The following is a 22,214-nucleotide window of genomic DNA, read 5'->3' as shown; positions in this document are numbered from 1 at the left end:
TGCCCTCCTCCCCGCCAGCCCCAGCATACAGAGCCTTTGTGTGTCCGCAGATCCTGGGATGCCCCGAGGCACCTGCCTCTCCGCTCCCTCTGTCCCTCTGTGGCTCTGCCCTTTCCCGTTGTCGTTTCTGTAGGCTGTTGCCTGCCTGTTTGGTGACCTTCTCCACTGCTCCAGCAGTATTTTGGCCCCTGGCCATCTTAAACAATTAATGAGGGGTGGAGAAACTTGCCATGTTAAATTACTTCCTCCTTTGGGAGGGGGTGAGGTCTCCACATCCAGCCGCTACCAATGCAGTTTGTTGCTGTTGCCTGAAGCGGTCACTGCCTCTCTGTTTTCTTTCCAGAAGTTAGGAAAACAGTATTTCTGAGTACTGTTTTCTTATTTCTCGGGGTTTTGCTTAACCTGCAGTGTCTCCTCAGGATCTCGCAGAGCGGGGGAAACTTCCCTGGACTTAGAAAAAAGCAAGACAAGAGGAGGGGAGATTTTTGCTGAAAACCACTCGGGGAAGCTGGAGACCCCCTTGGGATGTCTGCCGTGTGCTTGCTCTCCTCTAGCAGCTCTTCAGATCTTCCTGGGCGAAGGCAGCTCCCTGCCACAGAGCATCTGTATTAGGCAGGTCTGTGAGGAGAGCCAGACACCCTCCGAGGCACACAGACAGCAGTGATGCCGTAATAAGCAGCCCGCAAGCGTTGCTGGCTCTGCCTGTGTCCTTGTGCCTGTAAGGTGCCTGTGGGGCTGGGGATCGCAGCACCCCGCACTCGCTGTGCCCCTTGTGCTGCCTAGCGCTGGAGTTGGCTGTCAGAGAAACCTTCGAGGTCCCCTGCTCAGCCCCGGTAGTGTCATGAGTTAGATTAGTTGGAGCTGTGCTGGGGGCGGTGAGGGCTTGGATTACAGTCCAGAACTCAAAGTGCTTCGGTGGTTCACGTCGGAGGGGAGAGGAGACGCCCCATCGCACACATGGAGGAAAAAGAGAAAAACCGCTGCCTTTGGAAGTGAGAGGAAATAAAGGAGGCCAGGAACATGGTAAGGAAATCTTTGCAGAGGGCTCTCAGCCTGGGCATGAACAGGGCTGTGCGGGACAGAGCTCCTATGAGGGCAGCCTGCCTGGAGCCAGTGCACAGCACTAAGGCAAGGCAGCCAATTGGGAACCCAGCTCTCCTTTGCGCTTCCCGTTACTCAGATGGCAAACAACACCCTTGGGTGCCAGCCCTGTCTCTGGGGTGCCGTGGTGGCTGCAGGGGTGGAGGGCTCTGGTTGGCACTGATTCCCCCTTGGGGCTGCTGTCAGGGGCACAGCCCTGGAGCATGGGGCTGGGATGGAGCAGACCCTCTGGGGCCTGGTCTCCTGAGCTGCCCAGATGCTCAGCTCTCCTCCTGCCCCCCACCAGACCCACGCAGGGGCTGGTGAGCTATGCTGTGTCATGGGCATTGCCCTCTTGCAGAGCCCAGATTGAGGGGGGCGAGTGTCTGCTCCTTCCCTCCTGCTCATGGTTGGTATCCTGAGATTAGCAGAAATGCCCAGAGCCAGTCAGGAGTCTTTCCCTATCAGTGCCAGGCTCTACAAGTGGAGTTGTAGCTCTGGGAGGGGAGAGTGCGGCTGGGTAGTAGAGCATCCCATGTTTCTGGGGGTGGCTCTTGGCTATGGGCCAGCCGCCTTGCCTGGCCGCACTGGCACTGCCATGTAAATGGAGGTGCCCAGCCCTGGGTGGCAGAGGCTGGAGGCATCACGAGCCCCGTGGGGAGAGCCCGCCACGCACCTGCCTGAGTTCTGGTGGTTTGTTCCTGGGCTCACTAGGCTCCTGGTGCCTGAACAGTCCACACCTTGGCAGCCCTCAATCTCCTCCCGGACGCATCCTGCTGTGCCAGGAATGGTTGCTCCCAAGCCCTGTGAGGGGCTTCCTTCGCATGTGAGGTGCAGCAGGAGCTGCGTCCTGCCATATCTGTACAGTGTCTAGCTCAGGGCAGCAGTGTGAGTTTGCCCTCCAGGGCTCTGACCTTCCTTGGGGTTCAGCATGTCTATGCCCCAAGATTCCCTACTGTATCCCTTGGGGAGAAGGGTTCAGTGCAATGTTGGCCTGCTCCTATAACCAGAGATAAATTACAAGCTGCTTCTCTATGGTAGAGGGAACAAAGTCCATGAGGAGGACAAACGGCTTGCATTTCTGGTGTATCTGGTAGTAATTTGCTCTTTCTTAAAAGTCCAGCTTCTGGGCTCAGGTGCTTGGAGAAGCTCAGATATAGTTGAAAGACAAGCTGTCCAACTCTTGGCTTCTGCAGCCTGAGCTAAACTCATGGATCCATTTCTGTTCCTTTTGCCACCCTCCAGCTCCTCTGCTGAGGACCCTGTGGCACTCCGTACCCTCTGTGCCTGTGTCTGAACAGTGGCCTGCTGTGCCTCTCCCGTCCTGCTGTGGAGGTGTGCAAGCATCTCTCTTCTTCTAGTTCTCCATCCTAGTCAGGGGAGCTCTTTCCCTCACTCCGTGCCTACTGTGTTCTCATAAATTGTTGGTCTACGCTGGATATTGTAAGAAGTTAAAATAAAGGGAAAGCACCATCAGGGCTCTGCAGGGTGGATGCCATCCTTTGCAAGACCAATGGCCTGCCTTTCACCATGGAGGCTGGAGCAGGGCTTGCAAAGCTCTGCCAGGTAGGCCTAGTGCCTGCAGCAGAGACCAGCTGCTGTTATTCCACCTTTCTGTGAGCTTGAGGTGACATTCTGATTCCCACCTTATTCTAACGTGTGATGCATAAGACCTCTGAAGCAGGGGCCTTTCTGCAGAGCAGTGCTGTGGCAAGCCCAGGTGCTGTGGTGGGTCACAGGTCTGCAAGGATCATGCAAGTGTACTACTGCTGAGGGGGACCACGGGTCAGGGAAGGCGCTGGAGGAAACCCTGCACCTCTCAGGTGCTGCATTCAGCTTTTCCAGCTGCCAGGGGTGGGAACCAGAGGCCAAGCTGGCTACAGGGAGAACGCAGACCAGGCAATGGGTGCCGGTCACGCTGCTGACACCAGCAGTCCATGGCAGGCAGCTGTTCTCAAGCCCTAGGTAGGCACAGAAAAGCCTGCCAGAGGGGTAATCCATGAGCAGCTGAGGAGTGATCGCAGCTCTGGGCTGCTCTGTTTGAGCTGAGTTTTCCGTGTCCCAGTGAATCAAACAAACCCCATTGGTAAAAGATTTGAATCTACATGGCTGTGGGTCAGTTTGTTGGCTTGTGTGGGATTTCCCCATGGCCTTTCGAAGGCTTGGCTCCTGACGGAGATCTATCATAGTGCTTGGTTTTTGCCCAGCTCCATGCGAGGCAGGTGATTCCTCTTGACAGTGTACTGTCACTGTCTGTCTGTCATACTTCGGTGTCAGGGATGCTCTAGTGCATGTATGGGTATGTAGAGCTGCTGGAGTTGGAGGATGCCTAAAGCACCAAATATGTAAAATACGTTTGTGTTATGTGTTAAGATGTAATACATTATGTGGCCAAAGTAGCCCACTTTCACTAGAATTGACTTGTGCAGCTGTGAAGCCTCATAGCATGAGCATGGCAGGAGCCCGGCTAGTGTCCTGCTGGTCACATGGTGGCTTTCATGGCAGGGATTTGCTCATGTTCCCCAGTGGGGATTTTCCCTCCACTGGAGAGGGAGTGGGCTTCCCCTCACCTCGTGCCTGCTGCTGGATGGGGCACAGGAGGTGGTCAGGATGTATGGCCAGACCACAGTGCATCCCAGCTTTGCTTCTCTTGAGGAACCATTTCCACTCAGGCAGATGTGAAAGCCTGTGCTCCTGGGTGGGTTGGTCAGAGGAGAAGCTAGCAATAGCTCCTCCACTGCACTGTGATGGAGTCTGGTTCCCTGCCTCTGTCCCCAAATTGTGAGGGACAGCTTCCTCTCTGGGACGTTCCTCAAACCACAGCAGCCGGTCAGAGAGCTGGGGCTGCTGCCCTTCAAAGGTAGCTGGGGCACTGTGGAGCAAGTGCATGAGTACAGCAAGGCTCCCACAGCTGTGCGTCTGCATCAGTGGCCAGTTCTCAGCTGCTCCTGGCAAACGGCTGCAGTGGGGAAGGAAGTTTTCTCCTGCATTTCCAGCCAGATTGTGGATACATGAACTTAACCCTCTCCATCTAGCAGGTGGTGAGAGTTATTGCTGTGACTTAGATGTCGTTTTGCTTGGGCTGATTTAGCAGAGTTGAGCTGAAACCCAGCATACTTATTTCTCTCCAGGCCCCCTTGGCCACAGAAGCCCTCTTCCATGCAAAGGCAGGAGTACAAAGCTTCGATGGCACAATAAATCTGAATCCAGAACGGCTGTGTAGTATCTCTTGTCGTTCCCTCTTCAGCCGTGTGACAGACCTACCTTCCGACTCATCCGCATGAAGGCACCTGTGCTTGTGGACGTCCCAGTCCAGAGTTGGCTGCAGGGACAGGCACAGGCTCTGACATGCTGGGAATAACCAGTGAGGGCTGAAAGCCAAGCAGTGCTGCAGGGCTTGGACAGCAGTTCAACTCCCACATGGGCCTGCGTGATGGTGGACAAACCACTTAATATCTTTGCACCACAGTTCCTTGCCTATAAAACAGGCTGAATGCTGAGGATGTGATATTTCCTTTGGGGGAGCTTGGAAAGTCTCTTACTGCTTTTGTTGGTGCAGCTGCACTTCGAAGCCATTTGCATGAGGTGGTTGAAGAGGTAGAGCAATGCGAGATGCTGACATGGGGAGCAGAGTTGATTGGTGAAAGCACAAGGACTTGCCTGGGCTGCTTTTCTCATATAGTGGCGTGCTCCAAGTCTCTGATCATCACACAGCACCGGAAAGTAGGGTGTTTATTGCAAGACCTGCAAATGCTGGTGTCTTCCTGCACACAAGCTCAGATGGCACCTCCAGCTGGCAGGAGAAAAGATGTGTTTCAACAGAAAAGAAAATCTTTCTGTCATTCTCCAGTTACATCATCTTCTGGGGTGGGAAGGAAATAAGTCTGGGAATCACAAAAAGCTTTAAGCATCATGGATCTTCTTTTATTTCTGTGCCAAGCAATGAGCAAGATGTTGGAACACATACAAAGGCCAGATAGATGTAATCCTGAGTACATTGAAGGGGTTTGAAAACATCTCTGGGGTGAGAAGGGTGACAATTTGTATGTTTAATGCCCAGCTTCTTTCTTAAAAAGCTGGGCAGGTGAATTTGCTGCTCATAACGATAAAAATAATGGGTAAATGCAGGTGACAGGCCAGATGTGTCCATGTATCTCTGCCCAGAAATCACCTAGCATGTGCTAGTCACAGGGGGGAAGGCAGGACAGCAAGTGGCCTGTGGGTGAGACACAGCAGGTTTCTGAGGAGAAATGCACACTGACTGTCAGTGCTTCTTTTCTGAAAAGTAACATCCCACAGCATAACTGTCTCTGGCCATAATGCTGGCTTCCAGATGCAGCACGGAGGTATACGTCTGGCTCAAGCTCTGGACATCAAGGTGGGGGAACACTCCTGGTTACTGTCTAAGCTGTCCCATTGGGTCTGTAATATGCACTGTGGCGGCAGGACTGCTTTAGCAGTCATAGGCTCTATGTGCTAGAGATGCTGGCTTTCCAAATAACCCCTAGGGAGCTAAGTGCTCAGGAGGCACGTATGAGAGTGAATAGCATTGCCTTTGCTGCTGTATTGAACTGTAAATCTTTTCTGAGTATATAAAGGATAGGCCATCACTAAAAATGATCTCCTGGAGCTCTTCAAAAGAAATGGCAAAGCAATAATTGCTGCTACAACAGCAGATAAGGTATTGACAGAGAAGAAATCCTTCCAGGCATGGCTTGTGCCTGGTGGGGGCCCTCTGATGCTGAGCAACTGAATCAAACTGCCAGTGGGTGAAAGACAGGGTGATGGGGTTAATAGGAGAGGATAAAGAGGGACTCAGATTCTGCCTCTTTCTGTGCCTTTTCTGTTGAGTTCCCCACATCCTGGGACTTCAGGTTTGGAGAGAGAAAGTCATCCTGCTTATCATTGTTTTGGTTATGAAAACTTCTGTGGAAAGGTATCCCATCAGACAGAGCATCTGCCTGAAGGTTCAGTTCTTGCTCCAGGCATCCTGCTCCATGGTGTGAAGTTAGCAGTGCAGAGTGCAATGTAGGCAAGAGCCTTGTGAGTGTCTCACTGCTCATTGCTTCAGAAGAGACAGCCAGCCAGTATATTTGTTCCTGAATACTGGAGCACAGCCTCTTGGCCCCCCACAGCCTAAGTCTGTAGCCTGTCCTCCAACATAACCCTGTCTGAGACTGTGCAGCTGTGCCAAACTGAACTATGCTGCAGAATGTGGGTGCAGCCTAAAACTGAGCATCAGTGCTGGGTGTGGGTCTGCTGGGCTAGCTGGAAGTCATAAGCAGAGGAACTACAGGCCCACTTCATATGGAAGTACAGGAAAAACTTCTGTTGTAACACAGCATGCAGGAATTCAAGGCAGCAGCCAAGTTTCTGGAGAAGCTATGGACTCAACCCACCTGTGGGCACTCAGTAGATCAGAGAGCTTTGTTCCTAATCCTGCTTATCTACACATGAGGGAACCCACTGCTCATGTCCTGAAAAGCTCAATGTATCTAAAAGCTGGAAAAGTGAGTAGTTGTACCAGGATCTGAGGCATCACTAAGCGGAGAGTGGTAAAAAGCAAGGACAGCCCACTGTGCTGTGCCTGGAAGCAATGACGCTCGGTGCTGTGTTTTCTACAACACTCATAGTGTCTGGCTTGCAATCCAGATGAGTGAATGCAAGCACCTTTGGAGGGTTTGGGGCTAAGTCCTGGCATGACAGTACCTCTCTGCTGCACAGTGTGCTTCATCCCTGTTGGCTGGCCCAGTCTTTCAATAAAAAGGATAAGAAATGGGGCCTCTCTTGTGGTAAGTGCTCCTGGTTGGTTTCACGCGTATCCAAACTTAGGCTAACTCTGTGGTGTCTGGGCTTTCACCTTGTCCAGCAGAGAGCTCTGGAACTGTGATTTTTGCATCACTGGACACCAAGCTGAATCTCCCAAGATCAATGGAGCACAAAATGAATCTGAAAGTCTTTCTGTCTACTCAAATTTACCATCCTGCTATCAGTCTGGGGTGTCTGGGATGCCCAGGGTGAACCCCTTGCTCTACCTGGTGCAATCAGTTGTTGATCTAAGTGGAATCAAATTGTTCAGCTGAAAAGAAATTGGGACTGACAGGAGTTGTGGAGCTCTGGGAGACTCTCAGGAGGCTGCTGTGTGTGCTCCTCCTGTATGTTGGTGCATACGGTACTGTATGTTGGTGCATACGGTAGAAGGGAGCCCTCATGGGACCTTATGGTCACCCCCATAGGATGCAGTGCAGTGGCTGGATGTTTTTTTGCACGGCATGGGGAAGGGAAGCCAAAGGAGTTCTAGTGAACTGAGCTCGGTGTCTGCCTTGAGCTTTGCAGCCTTGGATAGGTGTGGCAGAGTGTTCGCAGGAACGGTTATGAGTTTTCCTGAGGAGGCTTCTCCTTTAGGAGGCTGCCTGTCAAATCTTAGCTACTCCTCACAAAAGCCTAGCACTGCTGAGCCTCAAATGTGGTTAATGGATGTGGATTATTTGCTAGCTGTTGTCATGTTTCTGAATACATTTACCTTTTGAACAGGGTCCTTCTCATATGCTCAGGAGGCTGGTATGCAGACCCGTTAATGGATCAAGGGAAAAAAATGCCTGTGGATGTATTATCCTTTGTGTTTGGGCTTATAACCACCCACGTTTTGGCATACATCCCTTCTGTGCACAAAGATGTCTTTTAGAAATCGTTAGTTAAATCTCCACCCTCCTTTGATATGTATGGAAATAATGGGACACGTGAGACTGTTTTCTGTTTGAAAAAAGCTATAAAGGGAGTAACTTTAAAAGGCCTGTGTTTACTTCTGTCTAACTTGGGAGTTTAGTAAAAGCAAGCCACTAAATTTATGACTGATTTGCTTAGCTTTCCAAGGGGCATACATCAGATGCTGTATCTGAATATAGGGAAAATGTTTTCATCCAACTGTAAGTCCTAGGCTCAGCTACTCTAGGGTTGTAGAGTTTGAGCTTATGACTGAACACGTGTGTGTCTGTTCCCCAGCAAGCTCCAAGCATCCAGAGCCTGCAGGACAGGTCAGAAAGTAGCATCTGATCTGAATGGAGAAGTCCTGTGGAGCATGACACCGGCCAATGCTTAAGGCCCTTGAGCACCAAGACGTGTGCTCAGGCATGGGCCACAGCTATGGTCCAAGCCGGGCCCCACTGAAGGAGTACTGAGTCAGGGTGACCCCAGTTGCAGGGTGTTAAAGCATGTCTGGGTCTCTGCTCCTAGGAGCGCTGCTCTGTACTGGGCACAGACTGATGCTCCTTGCCGTGCCTCAAGGCTGAGCTGAGAGAGGCACGGCCATCTCTGGGCTGCCTGCTTGGTCTCTCTGACTCATCCTTCCTTAGGACCTATCCCTCAGAAACAAGACGCACACTGCCGTCTGATTGTTGCTGCTGGCTCCTATCTCATGTCAAAGGTCTGCAGGGATGTGCTCCTTCGAGGAAGGGCCCTTGTGCACTCACTGTTTTCTCATGCGATCATCTGGCCCCTCCTGGAATTGCTATTCTGGCTTCGGAGATGTTTCCTTTCCTGCTCAATGTAGCAGGGCTCATTTCATGAGCACATTGTAACACAGAATGTTTAAGACCAGGAGGAGCTATAGCTCATCTGTTACAGGATACTGAAACCATGAAGTATCTTCTAGTTCCCACACTGAGTCTGGGAGCTCTTGTTTAACTAAAGCATGTTCTTTTCTCAAAGGCATCCGCTCTTGATTATGGAGGTTACAAGAGATGGAAAATCCACCAGTACTCTTGGGAGTCTGTCCCAGTGGCTCATGCATCATGCGGAGGGAGTGGTGTGATTTGAATGTGATCTGCTCAAGCAGAGAACGCATGTAGCACTGGCACACAAATAACAGTCTAACTGCTGGCCCTGCGAAGATAGAATTCCTAGTGTTCATCAGCTGTCCTGCCGGAGGATTATGATTTTTCTCTTTGCGCACAGGAGGCTGCCCATCTGTTGCAAGATGCTCCCAGATGGGTGTCTGAGCACAAGGTGTTGGTTATGGTCTAATGCCTCTGGCTTAAAGGCGTTAAAATGAGTTGACCCATTTGGCTGAGAATTTACCCAGGCTATTTTACACATGACTGGTATAAACAAATCTTGCATTCTGCCTAGTTTGCCTTGTTATTCTGTAGGTATTAAACACAAGCATTAAGGGGTACAAGATGCCATTGCTCAGGCTTGTTTGCCAAACTGATGACAAAGCCTAAAGCTCAAGTGGAGCAAGTGCTGTAACTAATACTAACATGAAATTGAGCTCAAGCAATTTCTTCTAGAAGGTAGCAGAGAGAAAGATTTTTAGTGCATCTCAGAAAAGAGCCCTGTTAAGAAAGTAGAAGTGCACTGGGAAATTCTCGGTAAGGTCGGTGATATATAGATTGGATTTAGCAAGCCTTATTCTGTCTCAGTGTCAGAGTCTGCTGTAAGAACATGACACTGAACATGGAGATCTATGGCTGGACCATGGCATACAGTGCTGTGGCCAGACCATTACTGCACAAACCAGGGGAACCCCTGGAGTCTGGTGGTGGGAGTGAAAAGGGAGGTAGCTCTGCCCTGGGGTGATCTTGAGGTGGTGGGGAGGTGTGTGCAGCCAGCTCTGGGCAATGAAACCACAGCAGCTGAGCCCTTACACTTTCCCAGCATGAGTTGCTGTTCCTGGGGAGAGGGTTTAAAAGTACCCAAGGCTTTGTATCACACTGATACAGCTTCATTAATTAATTGCATGGTTAGATCTTGCCAACGATATTTAAAAAAAAATCTGTGCTTAAACACTTATTTCAGATTAAGTGACTTAATCCCTTGATTAAACTAAACCAAAGTAAGCCAGTTCCCAGCTGTAGGATGGTGTTTCATATAAAGCTCTCTCATCTCTCTCATCCATTTGCAGGCCTTTGTTTCAGCTGGAACATGTTTGTTTAAGGACAGGGCTTTCGACTGCTCTTTCAGATGCTCTTTAAACTCCTCTATCATCTCCCTGTTCCATCGCTAATAGGAAACAGCAGGCCTTTGGGAGCAGGGACTTCTTCCTTGCTCTGAACAAGCCTGCGAGGATCATGTCACTTGCGGCAAGCCTCTCAGGAGGATGTCTGAGGGGCTGAGACCAGGGCTGAGATGAAGTTCTGGCTGCTTGGTGGAATCAAAGGTGTTTTTTGGTAGAGTTGCAAGGGCCTAGCTGAGTGAGATCTAGGCGAGGAGCACTGGAATGGGCCAGAAATCCTTTGCGCAGGGAGAAAGCAAGCTCCACATAGCAGGAGCAAGACTGTACTCCACAGCAGAGAGGACCATTCCTTGGGTACGTGAGGAAGGCCTCTGACCACATGGCACAGGTCTGAGAATGGCTCTTGCTCTCAGCTGCTCCCTTCGCAGACCTGATGCGCAGTACAGCTACTGTTTCTGCGTTCTGTGACTCCTCCAGAGCCTGAGCCCTCTTGAAGCAGGGGTGCAGATGCTCAGCTCATTGAGAGCTCTGTTATCAATGAGCTACATCCCCACAAGAAAAGGCTTTTCTCCCTTTCCCAGTTCTGCTTCCCTCCGGCTAGAAGATTACTTTCTCTGTTTGTGGGTCTGTGTTTCATCCCCAGTTTGGCCTCTCTTGTCTGTTCGGCAGCTTTTCTGATGTGCTGGGTGTTGCACAGATGAATGAGAAAGGCATAGGCCCTGCTCTGGAGAACCTGGAGTATCAAAACCTAAAAGAAAGGGTAGATAGGAGTAACACAAAGATAGAGCTCAAGTGGGGAGAGGTGCTGTTTTCTGGACTGCTGTGTCTGAGTGCATGTGATGCCATTTCCTTTTGGGAGCAGTGTTTGGTCATACTGTCAGATCCTGGCTAGGGATCATAGCTCCCCAGGGCCAGGCGTGGAGATAGCAAGTTCTCTGCAGCTCAGCCTGTGTGAGGAGCCATATGTCTCTGTCCCCCCTTGGGGGTATCTGCTAGGGAAGGGCTGTGAAAGGGCCCCGGTTCTCCAGGTGAATGGACTTCCCTCTCCAAAGGGCTGCAAGAGGATATGCCTTCGGGAAGGATGAACATTGTGGTTTGGGTACCTTAAGAGCAAGTTTGATTCTTGTGTTGCTGTATCAGAGCCACATAACATCCTTCTTAGCCACAGAGGTCTCAGGCTGGGGGGCACACCCAGGCAGCTGTCCATTGCTGCACATGTTGCCACGTGCTAATGGCTGTTTCTGGCCACTGGTACGGAGCCATGGATGTCACTGCCTTTACCAGGTTGCCTCTGTTCTCTGCTTATCTGCCATGCGGCCACTGCCTGCCTTTTGCCTTGGCGTGAGGACAGCATTGGTGAAGCCCCATGCCAGATGCTAGCTTCAAACCTTGAGGTTTGCAGGAAGTCATGCTTGGCTTTCAAAGCTGTCTGAGATGTTGCCCTCAAGTGAAAACACTCCTTGGGGCTGGAGAAGTGGTCGCCCAGCTTTGGGCCTGCCTCGCACAGACTGAGCATGTCTAGACCTACGGCATGCACAACAGTGGGGCCTCAGAGCTGAAAAGCAAATACATCATTTTTCCCTTTGTTTAATTAAATGAGAGATCATGAGTTAATCGCTTCCAAGCGCTTGTTTTCCTGCAGTGCCTGGAATGATAATCCTGCGCGCTGCCCAGTAGGAGCTGCGTTGGCTGCCGCAGCTGCGTCAGCCCGGAGAAAGGCTGGGGGAGCAGAAGGAGGCATCTGGAAATGATTCTCCAAGCTCTGTCTATGGAGCGCCAGCTCTTGCAGTGCGGTAGGAGCTGGTTTATCCACAGGCTGCGGAGCCGTCCCGGCAGCGGGGCAGCGGAGCTGGGCTGTGCCTGTGCCCTGCACAAGCGCTCCTGTGATAGTACGCAGAATGCACCTTGACAAGGTGCATTAAAACAAGCCAGCCTGTGAGCTGTCCCCCAGGAAAGCAGGCCTGCGTGGGGCTGCAAACGCTTTCCCTTCAACTGGAACCGAGTGCCGTGCTTTTCTCCCTGAAAAGCCTGAAACAACAGCCCAAAGAGCAGGTAGAGCCAGCCGGTCCTAGTTATCTCACAGGAAGGTGGGGTAATTATGGCGGTTTGAGAGCCTACCTCTGTAACTACAGTACTTAATAGTGTATTATTTTAACAAAAACATCCAGTGGCAGGCAGGGTGCCGAAGCCAGGCGCCCTCCTCCCCGCCTCCCCCTGAGCCTCGGAGCGAATAGCAGAGGGGGGAGCTGGCACTTGTTCTGGGAAGATTTTTCTCTCTTGAACTCATTGCCGCTGTGATTAGAGTGGCTCAGGAAATGGGGATGGGAGGGTTCTCCTCCCTGCAGAAATGCAGTGGGAAATCTCAAATTTTGGTCAGAAAAACAAGCCTTGTTTTTAGCCAAAGACCCTTTTGAACAGAGAAACTTGTCATTTTTAAAGGAAAAACAGCCTGGCTTTTAGCTGTGTGTCAGAAAGTGGAAAGGGTTTGTGGAAAGCCCGGAGGTCTATTTTTACTGGAAAAGAGGTTTCTTTCGTCAGCTGAGAGCTGAGCAGCCACAGCCAAGCGGCACAGCAGCTTTTACTGGTGGAGGGACCTGCTGACCCAGCCCTGCTCAGTGCCTGTTGTGTGCCTTTGCCCCGGTCCCAAAGCTGGCTTGGGGCCATGGCAGGGCACTGGAGATGCCTGGAGCTGTGCCTCTTCCCAGTTTCTCTGTATTTTCTATTTCTCAGGTTTTGGAGGTGCAAGGGTTGTTTTTGTTTTGTTTTGTTTTCCTCCTGTGGCCGGAGGAAATGTACTGTCCTCCAGCACCTGGGCAGGAGGGGAAGCAAATCAGGGTGTGCAGGACACGGGCAGGCTCTGAGAAGCTGGCAGAATGAGGGCAAAGTTGTGAGAGCTCCTGGCAAGGCCTCCTTGCTGTCTGAGCAGGAGCTGAGACAGAGGCCGTGACTCAGAGCCGGGTGCACCACGGGCCGTGCTCACTCCCAGCATTTCTGGGCTCTGCTCCACAGCCTGGTTACGCGCCTCGCTTTGCCAAGCAATGGTAAGCATCAGATTTAACTGGGGCATGTTGGGAAATGTAGTCTCATACTTTGGCCATTCGGATGGGTGTCTAGATGAGATGTTTTTCAGAACACAGTTGCAGATCCTTCTGCTAAATTTCTGCTGCGAGATGAAACCTCAGCATGTTATATGGGCCAGTCCAGCTGCTGGAAAGCAGCATAGTCTGCCCTAAGTCATGGGCTAGCCGGGCAACTAGATTCTGGCCTCACCATGCTCACAGTAGATTTAAGGAGCCTTCAGACAGCCTCTTGGTTGTCAGCAGGTAAGATCTGTGCCTCTTCTTCATGTTGTCCTTGAATAAGACTCAGCTTTTTGTAGACAAGTGTTCTTGAGCAAGACGCTGACTTCTTATTGAGGTACTTGAGTGAGTTGTAGGGAAAACGCTGGAAGATGCTGCAAGGCTTTGTGGACCTGGGTGGGTCCAGCAGCATTGCAGCCCTTCCCTGCACTGCTTCAGCCAGTAGCAATCTGTGTCATCCCATGTCACTGTGGCATCTGTGTTGCCATCCTGGCATCGGCCACGAGAGTACAGGAATTCTGATCCTGTGCAAGGTGCATAACCCTGGGGACCTGTCTGCTCCCTGGGCAAGCTGACTTGTTCTCCAGGCATGCAGAAGGGTCTCCAATGTTCAGCCTTAGCTCATGAGCAGCAGATCCCAAACAGGAAGATGACGACTGCTGAATCAGAAAGAAATGTAGCATGGCATGAGCTCCTAGTGATTGGAACTGCTACGTAGCCCTCTCCATGCCCATAGTGGAAGGCAGAAAATTAGATCAGTGGACCTAGAATAGGCCAAAAAGCTCCTTGCTACACCAGATGCCTCTTAGCCAGTTCTTCTCCCTTGCTGCAGCTGTTGCTTGTAGTAGAAGGGATAGAAATGCACCTTAAGCAGGAATGTAAGTGATCCCAGACTTTTATTCCTGCTGCCTGCTTGTTAGTCCTGTCTTAGTGCTTCTGCTCGGGCGCTTGCAACCTCATCTCTCCCCTAACTTGCCTGGCTCTGCTATAGTTCACGGTGTGGAGAGGGGATCTTAGGCCTGAGGAGCCCACCAGCTTCCACAGAATAGCTGTGGCAGAACAGACATTATGGCTGTATTCAATTCACCACAACAGCTGTGGCTCCCGTTATCAGTGGGAGGCATCCCACCAATTTCTGCTCCCATTCAGATCTGAGTCCTTTGTCAGTTGTGAAACCTTCCTCAACTTTCCCTGCTCCCCTGCCCTCCTAGATGGGACCATCCTGGGTTGTTCCCATTGTACCTCCCCACTCTGCCCGCCAAACCCAGCCGGTCCCAGCATGAGGTTTTCCTTTTTCCTTGCCCTGCCTATCGCTGCACTCCATCCTTTACACTGACAGCCAGCTCCCAGCTGGGGAGCAGTGAAAACTGGTGTGTCTGGACGTGACCTTAACCTGGGCTTTATTTAGCGCCTTGATTTATAGAGGAGTTATTTTAAAAACATGTCCCTCCTTCGGGAGGTGTGGTGAATGTGTGGCAGTGATGACAGCGTGCTGGAGTTTATAGGCTTCCTGTGTTATTTACAAAAAGCATTTGAGTCCCAAGACCATTTTTGCTTGGGGAGAGGTTCTCTGGGTTCGTTGGAAAGCGTTCCTGTTTATTTTTGTGCCTGGTGGCTGAAAAGGAGCGAGTGTCCAGGACCTTTCCCATGAGGATGGTGTGACAATGCTCTTGGAGACAGGAAAGCCTGAGCTGTGCAGTGCCTGGAGGGGCTGCTTTCTGCAGGAGGCACCTGTGCCGGGCTCTGCTGGGGCTCTGGAGCCACTGCCGTGGGCTGGCTGTGCGGGCAGGCATGGGCTGGTGCGGCGGCAGAGTGAAAGTGGGCCAGGGCAGAAGCGCTCTCTCCTCATTTTGTTGCTGAGTTTTAGCTTGTTCTTCTCCTCTCAGAGCACTGTCCCATCATCCTGGGTCACAGGGGTTTCTCCTCATGCCTGCTGCAGATTGCGTCCCCTCCTTGAGATAAGATGGATATGGCTTGTAAATAGGATGGTTGCTAGACTTCAGATTTATCAGCCTCTGGGGTGCAGGAGGGCCGTCCTCTTCTCTTGCTGTTTGGAGCTGGTTCGTATGAGTTGCTGTGTTGTCCTGCACCTCAAAACCATGGCTCCTCCGTACGCGTGGCAGCAGGCACTGCCCGCAGGCAGGATGTATGTGGCTGGCTGGCTGCACTCAAGCATTAAATGGCAGGACCGCGCGGCTTCTTTCAGCCCCTGCTGAGGCAATTTCCTCAGGCCTCTGCGATCTGAGAAGTTAATTAACCCACATCAGCAGCCTCCTCCCCAAGGCAGTGAGCTGGCTTAACAAGTCCCTGATCAGGGACCCATCTGCTGTTGGGGGCTCCAAGCTCTGCTTTGTGTCACCTCCTGTGTTTCAAGGTGTCTTCTGATCTGCAGAGGCTCTGCCAGCTTTCACCCTCCACCTGGGTTAGCCCTATCCCTTGGAGACTGCTGGGTGGGAGCACTGAAAAGTGGTGGTGCTGCTGTATTCAGCCAGGGTCAGGAAGGACCCCAGTAGGATCTGATCTGGGGACCAGGGAAAACCGTGGGCTGTACAGACATGTGCCAGCTGGGGAGGATGTGTACCCGGAGGAAGCCCTTTGTGCCCGTGCCAGCCACCTAATGCATGAGAGCTCCCTGGCCCTTGGCAACAACATCTCGGAGACAGCCTGAGGACTAGGAAAGCTGCGTACATCCTCATTTTGTAGCGGTCCAAGGATGCTGGTGGTCCAGCAGTGTCCAAGAGGACAGGTCTTATACTCTCATTGCAAGGGAATGTGTTAGTTTGCTCCCATATTTGGGGCTTTTCATGTGGGTTTAGAAGAGAGACTGGTGAAAAGATCCCCTCCTTCCGTTAATGCTAGGGGTTGAAAGCTTCTTCCCTCTGTCCCTTCAAAGTCCGCACAGATATCCTGGCTTCATGGTGTAGTCTAGTCAGAGAGAGGTAAGACTGCGTGAAGGAGTACACTGTTAGCACTGAACTCTACAATGGCTACAGGCTATGGTTCTTTTCTGTATTTCACTAAAGGCAGGATAATATATGACTTGATTTATTTTAACCATATGAAGGATTTTTGATTTGGTGCCAATGTTAATAATTGTCTTGTGAAGACTTTGCTAAGGCAGCAGGAATGGTGTGAGAACCTTAGAGCAATGCACTGTGACTCATGTGCAAATATTTTTACTTCTTTGTTTTGCTTGCAATAGTAAACTCAACCAAATTCATTGGGAGGTGGAGGGAAATTAACATCTCAAAGAACTTTGCTCCAACAGGGCGGGAAGAAGAGGGGCAGAAACCACAGCACAGAAACCGTCCAGCTGGTTTTGACTGAGATTTTGAATCTGTGGATTGTAGAGGGTCAAATGGAAATTGTTCTCCAGTGTTACCAGCTGTAACACTGCTGTGCCACTGCACAAGCATTTGGCTGGGCTCTCTTTGGTGTTTGGTGCTGAGCAGGAGGGCACTTGCATGAAGACCGGTTCTGTCTGACAAGGGCAAAGATGCTTGCTGGGACAGGTCTGAGGCTGCCATTGACAGAGGTTACTGGAGCTGCACACGCCTTTAGCTGGCTGCATTTGGCTTCTGCTTGTCACTTCACAAGAGTGCACAGGAGTAAGGACATGTAACATTCTGTGCGTTATGTCAATATTTAGCAACATTAGTTGGATGTCCAGTTGTGAGAGGTTGCATGTGGGGCTTGGTACCCATTTCCCTACCCTACAGGCCCCTCCATGCCTTTTTTAACAGGACCGGGATAGTGTGTACAGGGAACACTTCTTATTTAGGCTGACCTCTTGGGTTTGCGTAACTCATCGCACAGTCCCTATTGGACTGCTTTCTCTTCTTGCATACTTCCCTAGCTCTGCTGCGCTCTCCCCATGCACCCTGTGCGGGGACAGTCTTGATCAGAACCGTGCAGAGCACCACATGCTGCCTTTAGAGCGGGCTGGCTGTCAGCTCTGGGCAGCTCTCTCCTGGGAGCTCCACAATATCCAGTGGAAGGTTTTCTGTGAAGATCTGTTCCTGGAGTCAAGGAAGTGCCTGGCAACTTCAACTTCCATTTTAAATAACCGAATAAAAGTTGGGACTTTATATGGCTCCCTTCTAGGTTGAGAGAAGCTTGTTTAAAACAACAACCTCCTCCTCCTCCTCCTCCTATTTAGCATTAGAGTGAAATGCTCAGTCCTACCATTTAACACTTGTGAGTTGCACGTAGTGCTCCTGCTTTTTGAGTCCTTGGGTTGACAATACAAAAAATAACTCCTTGACCTCTGTTCATCTGTTTGCATTGACCTTGAGGACTATTGCAGGGGGCAGATGGCCTCTTGCAACAGTTGTGAAAAATTGAGAAAGTTACTTAATGCCATTTAGCTTTGCATGTTGTTGACAACAGGAGAAACAGTAGAAAAAGTAATGAAGCAGGCAGTTCATGGTTTGCCTGTCACAAGCATTCTCCAAGCTTGGTGCGGGCAGAGGTTGTAGAGGCATTGCCTGGGCATCCTTATCCCTCCTGGGCAATCCCGCGTGCTGTCCTAAGGAAGGCCTCACAACAGAGCACTGTGTTTATACTGTGCTTAAAAAATTCAACCCTCTAAATGAGAAACTAAAGATCATTGAGCTGAGCAGCTGTGAGAGATGGGAAGGCTTGCGTGAGGAGCACCCTCTCTGCCGTGGCTGCAGGTCAGTGTAGGCTCACTCTGAGACTGTCGCACTTTCTAAAGCCGGCGGAGGTGTCTGGAGCAATGAACACGCGCTCCCTTACAGTGAAAGAAATGAAACAGTTTGCCTCCTTTTGATCCCCTCCATCCTGCCGTTCCCCTTTGGCAGGGAAAGCTGATGTGCCACTTCTTTGTTTAGCTTTCTCTCCAAATCTTGCTGTGGGACCGAGGTATGCTTTCAGGCATGTCCATGCAGCTGTTCTGTTCTTCAGGAGGCTGTAGGGCTTCTGGGCCAGAGGCTCAAGTGCTTTCTTTGTCTCTAGTGAAGGGAGGTGGATTTATATCAGATGAGGATCTGGGCAGACACCTGAGTAAACTTTAATTTGGTTTTGTAGTAAAACTCACTCCCACTAGCTTTAAGGTAGCCAGAAGGGTCCCCTCTAAAACAAAAAGGCATGGAGGGATCCTGATCCTCTCTGCAGATGTGTTCCATTTTCTTCTGTCTTTCTATCTCTCTGTCCGTCTGTTTTGTCTCTTGATTTTCACCCATGCAGTACATCAGAATTTGGCCTCTAGCACTGGAATTGGTTCTGACACCCTGGGCAGGCTCTGTCTGGCATGTTCTCCAGAATGAAGGGGAAAGTAGTGAAACCATCACCTCTCATCCTTGAGCAGGAAATGGGAATCCTGCAGATAGATGTGCATGCTTAGACACAAAAGGCAATCGTGTTCACACACAGTCTGTGGATCCTGTTGTGAGGCATCTCTCACTGCAGAAACCTCCTGGCTCCTGGAGTGAGCCTGTCATGAGAGGCATACTAAACAGCTCTGAATAATGAGGAATTGCAATGGTGAGTGGCTTTCCCTGGTACCAAACATCTCTGGCAGCTTATCCTGTGTGGGACTTTAATGATCGAGTGAAGCATGCTGAGAAACTTCAGCTGCTCAGAAGCTGCCTCTGCAAGTCCCCTTGGCCTGCTGAGGAGCATAACGTACCTGAATGCTGCCTGGCGTTTCCAGCCCTGGGTGTTTGAAACATGGGGCCTGCAGATTTGCCACCCCATGACACTCTCGCTTGCATGCGCTCACGTGTTGCGGTAATGGTTTAATAGGAGCCCCACCCAGCTCAGTCAGGAGTATGACTTGCTGCGTAAGCAAAAGCTGGGAAATCTTGCTGCGGTGCGCAGCTCTCTGCGAGCACTTCACTCGCGTTTCGAGAGAGCTTTTTTTTACCTGGAATCACCAGTGCCAAAAGAAACTAAAAAGGACAGCAATTTGCTCCTTTGATCCGCTCTCCTCCTGCATTCGGATATGGCTGCGCTCCTGGGTCGAGGGCTCACCAGTGCGCTGGGGCATATCGTACCATGGTACCGCTAATACTTTCTTTCTTGGCAGGACTCGGAATCGCTGGACGGTTGCATTCAGAGTACGTTATCGGTGCTCTACCCTCCGTTTGAGGCTACCGCAGCCACTGTGCTGTGCCAAGTGTTTGATGTGGTGGAGAAGACGTACCGTGGGGATGGACTGCGCTACCTCATAGACTTCCTGATTCCAGCAAAGCACATCCTGCAGTGCGTTCAGCAGGATGCCTGTGTAAGTATGCCAGGCTCTAAAAGGCCTGCTATGGCTTTGCTGGCCAACTTTCTTTTTGCTCTAGTGCTGTAAAAGGGTTGGCAAAAAGTGCTTGTGTGTGTGTATGATGGAAGCATAGGTGGGAGGGCAGGCAGACAATGTTGAAACAGTTGAGAAATTGTTACCGAAATTTGCCTTGCAGAGATCAGAGGTGGAGTGTTGCCCTCACTTTTCATAACCAGGAACGCTAAACAGAAGGCTCTGAGGGGTTTGGAGGGGAGGCTCAGCGAAGTCTTTGCAACCCATTTGCTGGATATGCCTGAATCTTGTAGCTTCTAACCCCAGTCGTTCCCTGGCGGCACAGATTATACTGTCAGGCTCCTGCCACTGGCAGAGGGACGTGCTGGATGAAATGCTGCCAGTTAGTGTTTTTCCCAGAACTCTCACTCCCTTTGGCTGCTGGAACGATCGCAAGACTCAGTAGCCCTGAGGAGTCACGTTACATTTACTGCCACAGTGAGTCTGAGATTAATGTGCTTTTCTGTTGTGTGTCTCAAATGTTAGAAACGATGAGTCAAATGCCTCCATCAAACTTGGCTCAAAGTTTGTAAGGCTTGGGGAAAAAAAAAAAAAAAAACTTGTATCTGGGGTTCTTTCTAGCCTTTTTTTCTTTGAACCTAGAGGATGTGTGTGGTCAGTTTTTCAAGAGATCTCCTCATGAAGGAGGACAAGGGACTTCTGGGAGGAGGAAAAAAATAAACAGAAGTTGGAATAGTCAAATACTCATTTATCTCAAGGAGCTGGAATGCTAGGGGGAAAACACCTATCACATGTGATGGATCTACATAAAAAAACCCCTGACCGCTAGTCACCTTGCAAGTGTTTTCGATTTTCCTGCACAGGCTCACGGGTTTATGTATGAGGATTTTGAGGGAGCTGCAGCCTGTTACCTGCATAATGAGTATTTATGTAAAGTTTATTTTCTTAGCTTTTATTCTAGAAGAAAATGACTTTCCTGAATCTCATAGTGTTACAGTTACGTTAAAGTATGTCTTCTGTGGCCTTTTTATTTAGTTCCATGTCAGCTATAGTTAGGTTTCTATTTTTAATTTTACTTTTTTTCCTTCTTTTTTTTTTTCCTTTTTTAACCTCTGGGCATCTAAGAAAAAAACATATGCCTAATGAGTAGCATAGTGCTCTCTCAAATACTGGACATAAGAATAGGAATTAGTCGATAGGTATATCTAGCTGCAGTTTCTAATGCGATGATGCATAGCATGTTTTCCCCTTGAAATAAACAAAAGTCTTTTAGTTCGTACGAACTAGTAATTATTGCAAGCTGTTTCAAGCCATTCCCCAAGCTGCCTATCTTGCAGAGGAAGGTAAGGTAGCAATTTCCCCACTCCAAGACCTTTGCGGCTTCCTGAAGCTTTGACATGCCTAGCAGTGCCCTGGGCAGGTGATGTGACAGCAGAAAAGCAGCCTGCCATTTGAGAGGAGCCCATTGCCCGGGCTGCAGCACCGGACCCGGGGCCGGAGGCTGTGTCTTGGCACTGCCCTCTGCCCCATGTTGGCTCTGGGGGAGCTTGGTCAATGCTGTTGCTCTCCCAAGATGGAGACCGTGGTGATAGCTATGGGGGCGGCCTGTGGGGATGGGCACCAAGGGGGGATTTTGCTGGGCAGTGAGAAAGGGGCTGTTCTTCCCTGGCACCCTCCTCTGTCAGCCTGGTGGGGGAGGGGGAACGGTGGGGCTGGGGTCCGGCGGCTCCACAGGCCCACACGGGGCCATGGCCGCGCAGAGGGCTGAGGCCTGCTCTGGAAGAGGCCACAGGTGTGGAACAGTAGGGAGGAGCTTGGACTATCCCAAGAGCCAATGAGCAGACAGCTCAGGCTGCAGCAGCCAATCGGAGTGCACGGCTGTCTTGATGGGCATGATAGGCCCTGGCTGAGCCAGGAGCTGTGGCGCAGGAGGCTGAGGTGGCAGAGCTGGGGGCTGTGGTGGGAGAGGTGAGGGCGGGGGCCCTGCAGGGCCATGGGCAGGAGGTCTGGGGGCTGTGGTGGGAGAGGTGAGGGCGGGGGCCCTGCAGGGCCATGGGCAGGAGGTCTGGGGGCTGTGAGGGGAGAGGTGAGGGCGGGGGCCCTGCAGGGCCATGGGCAGGAGGTCTGGGGGCTGTGAGGGGAGAGGTGAGGGCGGCAGGTGCTGAGGCAGCAGGGCTGTGGGCTGTGGCAAGGAGAAATCGGGGTGAGGGCAGGGGTGCTGGCAACCTTCTAGGCTGGCCTGGAGCATGGAGCTGGGGGAACTGCTGGGGGGGGTCAGGATGTGGTGCCTCTTGCACCAGGAGCTTAGAGGGGGAAACCAGTGTGGTGAGGCCATCTTACAGGCACAGCCTTGCACAAGGAGGTGGTGCTGGGGCAGGAACCATGCTCAGAGCCACCTTCCTGTCGCAGGCCCAGAAACGTGGGAGGCTTCTGGGCCTGCCTGGCATTTCCTGGCTTCCCAGGAAGGTCAGAGGATCCATGGGGTGCAGGGCCAGCAGGGTGGTGGGGCAGCTGCCCCCAGCAAGGGACTGCCTAAGGCATAGAGGGGCAGGCTGAGCCCGTTGTTGCTCTGCACAGGGTACTGGGGGATTTTGCATTAGGCACAACATATCTGGGAGGATGGGCAGCATGTGGCAGAGTGCAGGGTGGCACAGGCCTCTCAAATGCCTTAGGCCTTTCTTCTTTGCTCATGACCCTTTCTGGCCCTGACTCACAATTTCGCACTTCTAGAGCTGGCATTACTGGGAGAACAAGGGAGCTTTGCCTTGTACATTACCTTGTAATGTCTTTACGGGAGGGCCCAGCCTATTCCACATTTCCCTCAGAAGTCTGCTTG

General features: G+C 51.2%; 1 protein-coding gene across 2 annotated transcripts in view; it reads left to right on the top strand.

Moving 5' to 3' along the window:
• The first annotated feature begins 254 nt into the window (after nt 1–254).
• PLEKHG4 (pleckstrin homology and RhoGEF domain containing G4) overlaps nt 255–22,214 on the top strand; it is a 101,576-nt gene continuing 79,616 nt past the window's right edge. Inside the window, exons 1-2 of one of the 2 annotated variants that reach the window (XM_064519337.1) lie at nt 255–1,023; nt 19,163–19,360. In XM_064519337.1, coding sequence (XP_064375407.1) covers nt 1,021–1,023; nt 19,163–19,360 — 201 coding nt within the window. In that variant the 5' untranslated portion in view covers nt 255–1,020. Of the gene's footprint in view, nt 1,024–18,900; nt 18,918–19,162; nt 19,361–22,214 lie in introns of those variants that run through there. The other variant, XM_064519338.1, reaches the window with a different exon arrangement.

The sequence above is a fragment of the Dromaius novaehollandiae genome, chromosome 13, assembly GCF_036370855.1.
Source record: "Dromaius novaehollandiae isolate bDroNov1 chromosome 13, bDroNov1.hap1, whole genome shotgun sequence".
NCBI lineage: Eukaryota > Metazoa > Chordata > Aves > Casuariiformes > Dromaiidae > Dromaius > Dromaius novaehollandiae.
The sequence above is the reverse complement of the archived record's forward strand: the minus strand, read 5'-3'. Positions and strand labels throughout refer to the sequence as shown.